Here is a 13,678-nt window from a genome sequence, read left to right on the forward strand (position 1 = left end):
TGGTGGCAGATGTTATGCTATCTTTGGAGGGCTGGGGAGCAGAAATGGAACAGGCTACATCTGTCCTCTAAAGATGCAGAGGAAGAGGCAAACATTAGGACTGCCTGGCCAGTGGGGTCAGAGATGTCTCTACCCTGCGTTACAATTTCGAGGGAGAGGGGACAGATGTCAGTCCTACCTTCCAATGGTTATTATAAAAGGAAATCAGGGAAACACAATGAGGCAGGGTCCACTGTGAGTGCACTGGGCAGTGGGAAGGACCTGTAGTCCATGAGAAGGGGAAGATGAACTCTTGGGGTCAGAGTAGTTAAAGAAGAGGGTATGCAGCCATTGTCCGAGAGGGCACCCTGGGGAAGTACAGCACACAGCGTGTCTGAGGGGTGGATTCTGTGTGGAGGAGCTCATTGCTGCCGTTACTCACTGAGCTCTAGGCACAGCTGGACGGGGAGGCAGTGGGAAGTAACATTTTGAGTGTGGACATGACATTGCCAGTGGAGGCCTGGGTCAGAAGGAGGCTTGCAAACAAACTCAAAAAGGAACCATGAAGGAGTAAACTGTGAAGAGCAACAAAAACAAAGGATTACAAATACACAAGAAGCAAGAGAGAAGATGGTGGGGGGCGGGATAGGAGGGTTTAGGCCAAGAGGAGAGAGAATTTCAAGGAGCGCGAGTCAGGGTTGAGATAAGTCAGATGAAGAAGAACAGGACGGGGCTGGCTGCAGAGACCACCTCAGGCCCTGATAAGCAGATCCCAGGGAATGCTGGGAGAAGAGCTGGTGGGGAGGGGCCAGGCCAGAGAATTGGGGCCACCCCTGGCTCACGGGGGAGGCTTCCTAAGGAAGAGCAGTTGGAAAACAGTGAGTGGCATTGCACAGGGCCGACTGCGCCTCTGTCATTTTAATTAGCTGCTATTCGATATCTGAGTGCTGTCATTTGCTGAGGTAACCTCTGGCTTCCTGTTTGAATCCATTTGCCTTTTACTTTCCATTTCACATTCGATTTCCGTAATTTCACTCTCAAGTGAGAAAGCTGGAAATTTGAAATTTCCTGGAGTATTCAAAGGCTGAGCCCCACGGGGACAATCTGATAATTAATCACATGGTGACATGTCTTCTCTGGTTCTCTGCTTAACTTTTCCAAGATGAAAAATCAGAGACTGGTCCCTCAAGATGTTCCAGACTTCCAATACCACCTTCCATTTGGGTAGTGATGTTCCACTTCCAACGTAATTTAAAAGCTGGCATTTTACCTCCTCCTTACAACAACCATGAGAGGAGAGAACATTGGCAAGCCCATCCCCACAGACAGTGACACGGCGCAGGGACAGAAGGTGGGAGTTGTCCACCTTGCACAACTCTATGTTCTTTCCTGTCTCGCCACTCCTTCAACTACATAAGCAGTGGCAGGGACAGCTTGATTCTTGAGTTAGAAGGGACATACTAATATCAGTTCCAGATGTATTTCACCCACAGAATCGTGTGTGTGTGTGTGTGTGTGTGTGTGTGTGTGTGTTTGTGTGTGTATGTGTGTGTGTGTGTGTGTGTGTGTGTGTGTGTGTGTGTAAGAGAGGCAGAGAGAGAGAGAGGGAGAGGGAGAGAGCGCACACCCCAGACAGCACCTTTGTCCAAACCACTGGATCAAGTTGATGAGCACTGGCCACAGCCTGAGTTTCCTCAAATGCTTTAAACCTTGTGTGTTCATTAAAATCACTTGGGGGCCACTTTTTTCTCCCTAAAGGCAGATACCTCGGCCTTCCCCTAAGCTAATGAAAGGAATCCTCAGGCTGGACACTGAACTCTGCTATTTCTAAGTTTCCAGAAGACCCTAATACACAGCCAGACGGAGAGCCATGTTCATGGCTAGTTAATGACAGACTGAAAAGCAAATGAAACAGGGGTCCTGTGTCTTGGAGGGTATTTATGCTAGCCGTCCCTCCCACCCATGCAGCTGGGCCTAAACACAGATTTTATCCCAAATGTCGCGAATCCACAGGCAAAGCCTTATGCCCGAGTATGGGAATTCTTGTGTCTGCCCACAGCAGGGGTTGGTCTGCCAGCCTCTCCTTTGTGACCTTATGGCATGGCTGGACAAAGCTGAGTAGGGGGGTGGTCATTTCAGCCTGTAGATCTCAAGATGGCCTCTCTGGAGGAAAGAGACATGGGAAGGGTGTGGGAGTACAGATCGCAGGGCTGGACAATGGCAGGGGCAGGAGGGGCAGTGGCTACAGACTGCAATGTGGTTATTTTACACTAAGCCTGGACATGCCCTCCATGCTGCGGACGTGAGGTTGACCTCTGAAGAAGCAGACATGGTGACAAACTAAATCGTTTTTAATCCAAAGAGTTCTGCAGAAGAGCCCAAAGAGACGTGGAGTCCTCTCAGCTGTGTGGCGGGCCCACACTCAAGTGTGCAAACCCTCTGTGCACACTTTCGGTTCCGCCTCGCTGGACCACAGGCAGCCATGTCTCAGAGTCAGCTGCTTCTGTAATCATAAGAACACCTCCCATGGATAGGAACGTGGCTCACTCTGGGAAAGATTAATTATGCAAAATTGATGCCATGCTTTGTACAGCCCCATGAATCATAATGTAAATAGGCAACCATCAGAGAAAGAGGCCGCTGGCTGTCACCTGCTCAGCACAGGTGTATGTGGAGGGCGGCCTGTGGGGCATGGTGGTCTCTGCTGTTGCTGTGTTACCGCCAGCCTGTCCATCAGCCCAGCTAACCTCCCGTACTGCAGACACCCCCGCCTCCTTGGTAGTGCTCCCGCTCCAGCCTTTGCCCACGTGCTGTCTTCAGGCTGAGTCTCTGACTCTCCATGAGGCAGCAGCCTATCTTATGTCTTCTTAGAAAGCTCTTTCTTGGCCAGCCCACTCCTGTTGGTCCTTTTTAACACTTATCCCAATCTGGATTTACTTTATTTGTATTTCCCTTTGCTGGAAGGGACAGAGCCGGGGCAGAGTGCTTATCTGTCTTCATTGACTCTACAGCCGGCACTGGCACAGCAGAGATTCTTAAATAAGCCAGCTGGAAAGAAGGAAGAGGGCTGGGGAAGAAAAGCAGAGCCTTTTCTAAAGTACAACAGGCATGGTCTGCTATAAACATATTCATTAATGTGAGTGCATTTTGTCTGGGTGGAGATCCACTGTGTTGATGTAGTTTGAAGTTCAAATCCCCACCATTGTTGATAACAAAGAGAGTGTGCAGTCACATCGTATTGGAGACTTCTGGTCAACATGAGTACACATTAACCACAACAGGCAGCTCTTCCGCAGGGCTTTCCCCTGCCCTGCCACATGTAGCGTGTATTATAACCACAGACATCACATCCAAGTCATAGCTGTTCATTGAGATGAGTCCCTGCGGCATTACAACAAAATTGTTCCCTTCTCTCTCGGTGTCTCTCTGTGTATCTCTGTCTCTTTCTTTCTCTCTGACAGTACTGGGGTTTGAACTCAGGGCCCAGGCTTGCTTGGCAAGGCACTCTACCACTTAAACCACAGTGCCAGCCTTTTTGTATTGGCTTTTCTTTGAATAGCTCGCATTTATGCCCAACATGGTCGACAATAGTACTTTTATTTACTCTTCTCATGCAGTTGAGATGACAGACACTCAGCTATCACTTGAGATGAGGTCACATTAATTTTTGCCTGGGCTGACCTCTAACTATGAACCTCCAGACTCTGCCTCGTGAATGGCTAAGATGACAGGACTGAGCCACCACACTTGAGCCCTGTTTTCTTCAGTAATGTCAGTAGTAATGCAGAGTCATTTTTGTGAGGCTTATGCTAGGCATGCAATTCTGCACCTTGAGTGGAATCCCACCAGAGTCAGGAGCTGTTCGCGTGGTCTGGAGCACTATCAGGTACAAAGGAAGTTGGCCCGTAGTGGATATACCAACTCATGGTCTGGTGTGTCTGGTGAGGTCAGCCAGACAGCGAGTGGCAGGAAGAAGCTAATGTCCGAAATCAGAGCAAACCTCCGATAACCCACACTGGCTCAAGTTCATAATTCCCCACAGCTCTGCACTTTGATTTCCCCAAGCCAAGACCGCTACAACTGCCAGATGGAAGATGGACACTCAGAGCCACACTTCAGATAAACAATACTAGCACACAAAGGATTCTAGTACAAGTATGTCCCATATACTGTACAGGATATACTTACACTTAAGAACAAATCCATCATTTTCCTAAAGTCCAAATTTAACCAGGCATTTTCTGCTTTTATTTGCTAAAGCTGGCAAATCTAATTCCAGAAACAATCCTCATGATGCCTTCCAAAAAACTTTAGGTTGTTCCTAATTTTTAATTTGTAAATATTTTAATTATCCACATGTTCTTTATCAATGTTCTTACATTCCTCGTTTTCTGCAACTATCATCTTTTCTTTGGTACCTTTAAGTTTTTCACCCAGGGAATCCCACCAATACCACCATGATTGACTTCTCCTTTGTATATTCAATGCATAATAGTTTCCAGGACACTGAATTAGTTCCTTTAGCCAAACCCCTAAGCTTTTTTAAAAATATGTAGTTTCAAATTCAAGCTCCTTTTTTCTTTTTGTGCTGGCACTAGGTTTGAACTCAGAGTCTCATATTCTCACTTAGTTTTATTCACTCAAGGTTGGTGCTCTACCACTTGAGCTACACCTCCACCTCCAGCTTTGTGCTGGATAATGGACTTTGCTGCTGTTTTCTTTCCAACTGTGATTCTTTTTTTTTTTTTTGGTCAGTTGTGGGGCTTGAACTCTGGGCCTGAGCGCTGTCCCTCAGCTCTTTAGCTCAAGGCGAGTGCTCTACCACTTAAGCTACAGAGCCACTTCTGGTTTTCTGGTGGTTTATTGGAGATAAGAGTTTCACAGAGTTTCCTGCCTGGGCTGGCTTTGAACCGTGATCCTAAGATCTCAGCCTCCTGAGTAGCTGGGATTACAGGCATGAGCCACTGGTGCCTGGCATGAGAGAATAAGCTTTTTTTTTTTCTTTTCTGGTCATGGGTCTTGAACTCTGGGCCTGGGCGCTATCCCTCAGCTTTTCAGCTCAAGGCTAGCGCTTTACCACTTGAGCTACAGCGCCACTTCCCCAACTGTGATTCTTAGATCTCAACCTCCTGAGTAGCTGGGATTGCAGGTGTGAGCTATCAGCACCCAGCTCAAATGCAAGCACTTTATACATAAATTAAAGATGCAAACAACCCTTCTCATCGAAACCCACATAAAGGTGGCTGCTGAACCTGCTCCAGAAAGCTCGGGCAATTTTCACCATCGCAACCTCTCTTTAAAAACAAATCTGCTCTCTATCATGAAAAGTGATCTAAAAATATTTCCACATAACACAAGGATAAAGCCATCTGTATAATCTCTCCAAGAGGCTCGGATTCCTATAGATTCTAACATTTTCTAACGGTTCCTAAAAGTTTTGAAACATAAGAAAGTCAAGTAGACTTAACAGATAAAGCTCACTGAAACACTAAATATAATCACTAATGTTTTTACTATTCATATTACTTTTTGCATCATGGCAGTACAAATGATTGAACATATGTCCAGGTAAAGTTCAGACCATATTAAAACTCAATATGGACTTTTTTGTGTGGCATAAAAACATTTCTATCCATCAACTAAATAAAGCAAAATATTGATTAAATATACATAATTACAAAAATGTATCAAGCATTCAAGCAAATGGAACATTGTAGTTGTATATCTGGTGATACCATGCTGAGGTCCTGCTTGGAGAGTCACTTTGGGTAGATGCAAATACCACTGAGTGACTCATTAGACTTGTTAAGCTGACGCTGGATTGTATTTAATCTTCCCGAGAATGATGCTGTCATTTCACAAGGCTAAGTTAGCATTAAAATGAGTAAAGAAAGCCTTAAATATAATCAATGCAGTTAACATGATTTTCAACCGTCAGCAGACCTAAAGCTGAAAGGAAAAAAAACACAAAAGACAAATAGCTGACCTTTGAGTGGACACTCATTCCTGGGCTCTGAAGATCCCCACTCAGAAGGGAGGTGCCAGCAACTTCGACCTTGACTTCGTAATTTCTTCCTTGATCTGGTAAGCTCACCCCTGAATTTAAAAAAAAAAAAGCAACCTCATTTTCATTCTCGTTGGGAAGAGTTTGGCATCCACAGCTTATTACATAAATCACACAGTGAAAATATTTAGAGGTTGAATAAATCAGGGAAACACTATAATTCATCACATTATGGTTATGAGTTAAAATCGATGATTTCTGTGTCAATCAAGCCATTAAAGTATTGTACCTTACGAGAAACAACTTAACCTTTTCCTTCCAGACCTATAATATGTACTGGGTTATTATCAAAGGCAAGGTATATAATTCAGCCTTTCAGCAAGCAACAGAGCCCCACAAGCGGTGACTTTTTACAATGACGAATTAATGCACTACATAAGATCAGATCTCTATTAAGTCTCAAGGCTTTAACTGTATTAAGACTAAATCCATTGACTGAAGTCCCAGTGAATCTGTTAAACATAATGCCAATTCTCTCTACACTTAAGAAGTCTAATTTTATATGCTTCAGTAAGTGATTTAAAGACAAAATTAATTTGCCAGATCAGAATGACTAGATGGGTTTATGTTTTAAAAAGTCAATGCATCAAGAAACTGTTCTATGCTCTTGTTTCTTGGGGCCAAACATGCTGAACCAATTGCTACATGGACACGGGCTCAATTGGTTCCATTTCTGTAAGCAATCCTAACGGAAAAGATAAGGGTGTTCCCTTCTCTCTGTTAACCAGCGTGGTGGTGCTTTCTCTGGGCTTGCTCGCCTATGAGGTCACACGCCTGCTACTCTGTGCAAGCCAGCCGGGCTGCCAGGTGAGTGATGAGACCGGATTCTCACACGTGTTATTCCAATCTCTTTAGCCAGGCCGCGGGATTTTCAGACCTGAGTCATAGCAGCACAGTTTCAGGTTACTGAAGAGTTCGCATTTATTAGGCACAAATGGTATTGAAATTTTAATCCTAGACATTTTACAATCCCCTGAATACTTTTAAATCCACACCATTTTATCATTCTCAACGTGGAAGTCTGCAGTTACGGTCAGGTTACAAAAGGATTACTACTGGAGCATTAACTGTCTGACACAGCCTCTCCAGAACATTCTGAAGCTGGTCTCCAGAGGTGGAAGTCAGCAATACAGCCTGAGGCAGAGGCATGGGCTGCGTCTCAGCCCTGTATGGGGTGGGGAGAGAGAGAGGACTAGGGTGCCATATGTTGAACAGGGAGAGACAAGCAAGGGAAGCTCAGGGTTGGGATGACTCTAGTCCTCACAAAGAGCCTGTGTACTGGAGATGAGGCCCCAGTCGTGGTAGAAGAGGGGCCTGGCTGCAGGCACGGACACTGGAAAGGTCCTGCGGATGTGGTAGGGAGTGAGAAGGAAGGGGCTCTCTGATTGGAAGAGGTCAGGAGTCTTTCTGGCTGTAGAGAGGCAACACTGGCAGCCTGGAGAGCTCCAATCAATGAGTTCCCCCCCCTCCCCAGCTCATTACCAGCAGAGAACTGGCTGGCAGCACAGTGGGACTGGTGTTGTGGGTTCCCCATCTCGTTGCTGTTGCTAGATGACTCATTTGCTTACTCTGTCGCTCACCAAGATCTTTTGAGACCCTCTGCTTGCTCACAAGCCCATGGGTAGGGCTTCTGTACCTGAGTCTTCCACTCAAGAAGCACATTCAGTGTGTGAGGTGAGTGCTCACTGCTCTCAGCAGAAGCTATTCCCTTCCAGCTGCACTATATCTTAAGTGTAGCTTTACTCCAGAAGATTTGACCATCTAAGCTCTGTGCAACTAACATCATTGTGCTGTCCCGTAATGGTCGTTCCCGTGCTGGGACAGAGATCACTCCACAAGCCCAGGTTGAATATCTCTAGTCAGATGGCACCAAATCTGAAGCTCTCCCATGACACACCTGACTTCTTGTGATGAGTCCCAGTCAAAAGGAAGGTGCCCGGACAATGCTGCACGTGATAAGGTACGTATAAAATGCTATACCGATAGGTTTTACATAAAACGTGTATGAGTTTTGTGCTTACACTTGGGTCCTAGCACCACAATCCTTCATTCTGGAGGCACAAATGCTCCACAATTAAACGAATTCTAAGCCAGGTATCAGTGGAGGCTGAAATAAGGATTGTGGCTCAAGTCCAGCTTAGGCTTACATAAGAAAACCCATCTCAATCAGTATCTGGGAGTAGTGGAGCATTCCAGTCATCCCAGCTCTAACAAAAAGCATAAAATGGGTGGATTACACTGCAGACTTGGTAAGACCTTATCTCCAAACAACCAGTGCAAAAAACGGGTCTGGAGGAATGGTTCGGCTGTAGAGCACGGATCTAGCATGTTTGAGATGCTGAACTCAAATCCCATTACCACATAAAGAGTTTCTAGAAAATCTAAGTCCAAATATTTCTGATTCCAGGAGACCAGATAAGAAACACTCAACCTGTAAGACCATCAAACAGAGCAACAAATACCATGGAAGAACCGGACCGTGGTGAGCTCTTTGTTACCCTTGGGGCTCTCCTGCAAGTCCAATATTATTCCACCCTAAAATTTTAGTGAGAAAGATGGGTGACAGGAGAGTGGCTGGGAAAGGTGCTCTTGATGGCTAAACCAGAATAGCCCTTGTGGTCATCAACAGGGATAGAGAATGCATGAGAGGAGACCAAATGCTGAAAACCCCCCACCACCCCAAAAGAGGACTGAAGGTCCCAGCCATCGGCAGAGGACCAGGGCTGTGCTGTTCCTGAACAGGCCGGGCATGCCAAGCAGAGCAAATGATGCTTTCCACAGGGAGGGACTTTTTCATCCCCATAGTCAGGGAGTCGTATTACCCAACAGCACCCAGGAAGTTCCTCCCCAGTGTGTAGACAACAGTACATGTTGTCAATGCCCGCCCCTCCCCCCACAAAAGTATGCAGAGCCGAGCAGCCATGAGAAGTGCTGCTCACCCCCGGCGGTGTCAGGGGCCTCATCCCAGAAGTGCTGTCTCCACCTGGGTCTCTTGCCCAGGACCTCAGGGGATGCATAGGTAGCAAAGAGTTCTGAGCCAGTTCTGCAGCTCCTGCAGTCAGACTGCAGCCTGCAAGTGCAATTAACAGCATTCTAATGAGAGCTAGCATGGTACTTCATTGGGTTAAGGCCACTATATGAAGTATTAGCATCAAGTAGAGCCTTCCCACCATTCTGTTTGGTGTACTTCTGAGGTTTGAACCCATGATAGGCAAGCATTCTACCACTTAAACCATTCTCCCAGGGATTTTCAGAATAGTTCTCCTCTTCTTCCTCCTCCTCCTCTTCTTCCTCTTCTCCTTCTCCTTCTTCTTCTTTCTTCTTCTCCTTGTCCTCCTTGTCCTTCTCCTTCTTCTTTCTTCTTCTCCTTGTCCTCCTCCTCCTCTTCCTCCTCATCCTCCACCTCCTTCTCCTCCTCCTCCTCCTCTTCCTCCTCCTCCTCTTCCTCCTTCTCTTTTTGCCTAAGGTAACCCTAGACTACAATCACCTTATCTACAATTTGGGATTACAGGCATATACCCCCATGCCAAAATTTCCCCCCTTGATCCCTGAAAAACAAGCAATATGACAAGAGTTAACACCAGTATTATAGTAACCTCTCTAAAAAGCCAGGTAAAACTGTCACAAAAGTGATCTACATAAATAGACTAGTTAAATTATAAGCTCCTCCTGGTGGTTTTGAGTTCTGCATTTGCAACACAGGTAAATTTGTTAGATTGGTTGATAGCAAATCTAGTTGTCCCAGGGCCTGTTCAAGTTAATGGAGAAAGAAATCTAACAGTAGCATCCTGTGTTCCCACTCACCCATCCACAGCACAGGGAAAACAGGAGGTTTCCAGGGACACTCCAGCCAGGGTACTGAAAGGCCTGAAAGATTTCCAGCCAAGCTGCGGAGACTTGAAGGAAAGGTGCTTGCATTTACAAGAATATATTTAGATGCTGTCTCAGGAGAGAGGAGAGGCAAGTTAAACCCCAGGTCCACTAGCGAGGAAGGCCATTCCCATGTGCCCTCCTTCCCTCATCAAGGGAGCTGGTAGTAACAGTACGTCTGCCCCTTGACTTTGATGACACTGGGGAGGTCTCAGCGCCTCCAGCCTCCAATGGAATCAGGCTGGAGCTCCACAAACCTAACCAAGAGCATTCTGTCTCCCTCCCCCCCCCCCCGCCCTCTACCCCCGCCCCCAGCATTCTTGGTGGCAGAGAAAGACTAATTTCCTAAGAGCAAAATATGCCAACCACTGAGCACTTCCCTTTCCTCTACTTATTCCAGCCTGTTACTCCACAAGAAACTCTTTTTGGCCCACAGGGCTTCCTCTAGCATCTTTATTTCAAAATATTCCTAGGAGGATTTGCAGGCAGGCCATGCCAGCACTTGTGGGACGCTGTGTAACCCTCGTAAGACACTGAGTAACGGCTCCGTTTACTTTGTACAGTATTTATTATCTGCGTCTATGGATAATGAAGCCTTCCCCCAGCTTTTTAATTGTCTGCTCAGTCTCCCCTCTTAGCATCTGAAGTCAGAAGACTATGTCTTATGAGCTTTGCTTATGTATTTATACAATGGGATTTCCTTTAGATGGTGCAAATAAAAAATTTTATTTGTGCTGCATGGATAGGCAGCATAAATTATGCACAGCTGTGAGATATCCGAATGTACTTTATGGAGTGATCTTGTTGACAAACCATAAAAGCAGGTCTGGAATGATGCAGACATTAAAAAAAAAAGGGCATTATAAAATATACAGTTTCCATACATTTTGTTTTGCATAATATGTATTTAAGTATTACCAAAATTCACCATTTGCTAAATAAGAAATGTACATGGCTTACCCTGGGGAGGAACTTCCAGGACAATGTTTGGGTAATCTGACATGCCAACTACTGTGTGGCTCAAAAGGCCAGGGTGTGTCGGCCTTGTCCCGGAAGGAAGCATGGGAGATATTTTGGGTTCTGACACAATTCTCTCCTGTGCCAATGAGCTCTGCTCTCCCACTGGGAAGAGCTTCATCTGTTGTTTCATCTGGGGCTGCCACCCTCTGGTGAAGGCAGATGAGGGAAGTGATAGGCCCAGTTCCTCAGCCAAAACTTGCTGAAGATGGCTTTGGAAAAGCTAGCAACGACAACACCCTTGAAGTGACTGCCACGCCCCGAGGTGAGTCACCCAGAGAGCTGCGACGGGAGCCCTGTACCATCCTGGCTCAGCCTACCTCACCTTTGGCGATCTCGTAAAGGGAAGCGTGTGAAGGAGGGATGACAAGTCCAAGGCATCCGCGGCCCACCTTCCCTGCAGCTTCTCGGGGTGGAGACTCGTGCCGCCAAGGACCAAGGACCATCACGGAGCCATAGGACTCAGGCCTGATCCCATCTCTGTCTTTTGTCACTGTCTGAATCTGAGGCTGGCCCTTTACAAGATGGAAACCTCACAGTTCTGTTCTCTTATTCCTCAGGTCTCACCCAGTGAAGGAATCACACATGAGGCACGAGGCAATGCATTAAAGGCTTTTAGAAAGGGTAATGTGTAGCCAAGTACAGCGATTCATGCCTATAATGCTAGCCAATTAGAAAGCCAAGACTGGGAGGACTGTAGCTAGAGGCCAGCCCAGACAAAGAGCTTCTCAACTGAAGAAAGTTAAGTGTAGTGAAAATAGGCCTATCAGCTCAGCTATGAGGAAAGCAGAAATAGGAGGTCTATGGTAGACACTCACCCATGCATAAATGTGACACCCTTCCCCATTCCAAATAATTAAAGGGGTAAAAAAGGACTGGAGATGGGACTCAAGAAATAGAGTACCAGCCTAAGGAGTGCAAGGCCCTAAGTTCAAATCCCAGTACTGTCCCAAAAAAGCATAATGCATGATTCCAGTAAGATATCATAATCCAAGTCTCTAGGTTTCATGGTACCTCCGTCTATCTACTGGTGTGAAAATTGTAAGTATACACTGAAAACAGCTAGAAAGTTCCAGGATTATCTATCATCCAACCCACCAAACTCTGGTCAAGTGATTCCATAAACACGAAGCTAAGCCTCTCACCCGAGCACTGCTTCAAGAGAAGTCATTGCTGACACCCATATGAACTCAAGACAGAAGACTCAATCTGAGGTCCCAATAGGAGAATTGAGATTAAATACTATTTTTAAATCCCGCGAGAACAAATGAAGTCGAAGCAGCCAGCACCAGCTGCAAAAGAAGCAGGTCAAGGCACTGGAAACCCAACTAGAATTCTGATTGGCCCCAGATATCCAAGGCCTAAATAAAACCATACAGCACTGACCAACTTGTTTTGTGCCAATATGGCACCCATAATGACAAAACGCCTCCTTTGGTTCAGATGGGTTTTCAGCCTCAACCAAATCTCAACATCCTTCTTTCATCCTATCTGAATCATTCCCCAAGTGGAAATTAGGGATATACTTCTAGGACACAGTCCAATGAGCCTCCAAAAAAATCAAAGCAAATGTTAATCTAGAAAGAGTGGCTCTGCAGTGGAGAGACCTGGCAAACCATACAGCAGGCACATCATTAAGGCCACATCATCAAGACCACGTGTCATGTGATTGGTGGAACCTTTGATTCATTACATCTGTCATCTTGCTTTGCAAATCCCGTAACCCCAGTCTCATCTTGAGATAAATCCCCTAGAAGATGCATCCTAAAATAAATACACACCTGTCTTGTACTCTTCTAGACTGTCAACCTCATCAAAAACTAGGACAGACTTAGCCAAGAGGCTGAGGAGACATGACCACTAACTGTGACATTGGGTCATGCGTGAGACAGAGCAACAGGAAAAGCATGTTAGGTAAAAGCAAAAGAAAGATGACGAAGCGTGACCCTAATTTCAGATATGATGCCAACATTTTCTCAGTAGTTATAATCAACATATAATACTAATGTAAGATGCTAAAGTAACAGAGCTGGGTACCTGTGGTTCACACCTATAATTCTAGCTACTTAGGCTAAGATCTGGAGGATTATGGTTCAAAGCCAACCCCATTCAGAAAAGCCAGGCTGGTGGTGTGGCTTACATAGTAGAGCACCAGCTGAGCAAGCATGAGGCTCTGAGCTCACACCCCAGGATCACCAAAAAATAAAAATTAAAAACTGGGCTTATCACTGCCCTCCCAACCAGCCTTCAGCAGAGGGTGGCAATGAGATGTAGAATATCTGTGAAACATTTTTTTATACTAGCTTCTCGACATTCCTATAAACCTAAAAACTGCTCCAAAAGTATAGGCCATTAATAACATTTCCAATAATCTGAAGCCTGTAAGAATATCCATATAGTTCTGAAGTGGTGCAGTTTCAAAAGGCTCGCCAAGAGCTGGGCTCACCAGGGCTTCACATCAGCGAATCAGAGCCTTTGCCACTCACCTCTTCTCCAGCTGCACTGCTTATTAGATGGAAGAAAAAAATGCAGTAGCTGTGGTTGACCATTGTGGACACAGCTCCTCAGCAGGCTTTCCTGGAGTTTAAGAAGGTGTAGAATGCGAAAACAGTACGTTTCTAAGCAAGGGGAAGGCCCTTCAGTGTACTCCTGGGGACTCCTGGAACACCATGCTGAGATGCAATGCCATCTTCTTTGTGCTAGACTCTGAGGCACAGTACAGAAGTGAAAAGGACAAACATGCTTTAG

General features: G+C 45.8%; 1 protein-coding gene across 1 annotated transcript in view; it reads right to left on the reverse strand.

Moving 5' to 3' along the window:
• Positions 1-13,678, reverse strand: part of Adam12 (ADAM metallopeptidase domain 12) — a 275,101-nt gene that overhangs the window by 229,705 nt on the left and 31,718 nt on the right. The window contains exon 2 of the mRNA XM_070011400.1: positions 5,966-6,075. Coding sequence (XP_069867501.1) covers positions 5,966-6,075 — 110 coding nt within the window. The remainder of the gene's footprint in view (positions 1-5,965; positions 6,076-13,678) is intronic.

The sequence above is a fragment of the Dipodomys merriami genome, unplaced genomic scaffold (assembly GCF_024711535.1).
Source record: "Dipodomys merriami isolate MVZ:Mamm:240054 unplaced genomic scaffold, mDipMer1.0.p SCAF_82, whole genome shotgun sequence".
NCBI classification, from domain to species: Eukaryota; Metazoa; Chordata; class Mammalia; order Rodentia; family Heteromyidae; genus Dipodomys; species Dipodomys merriami.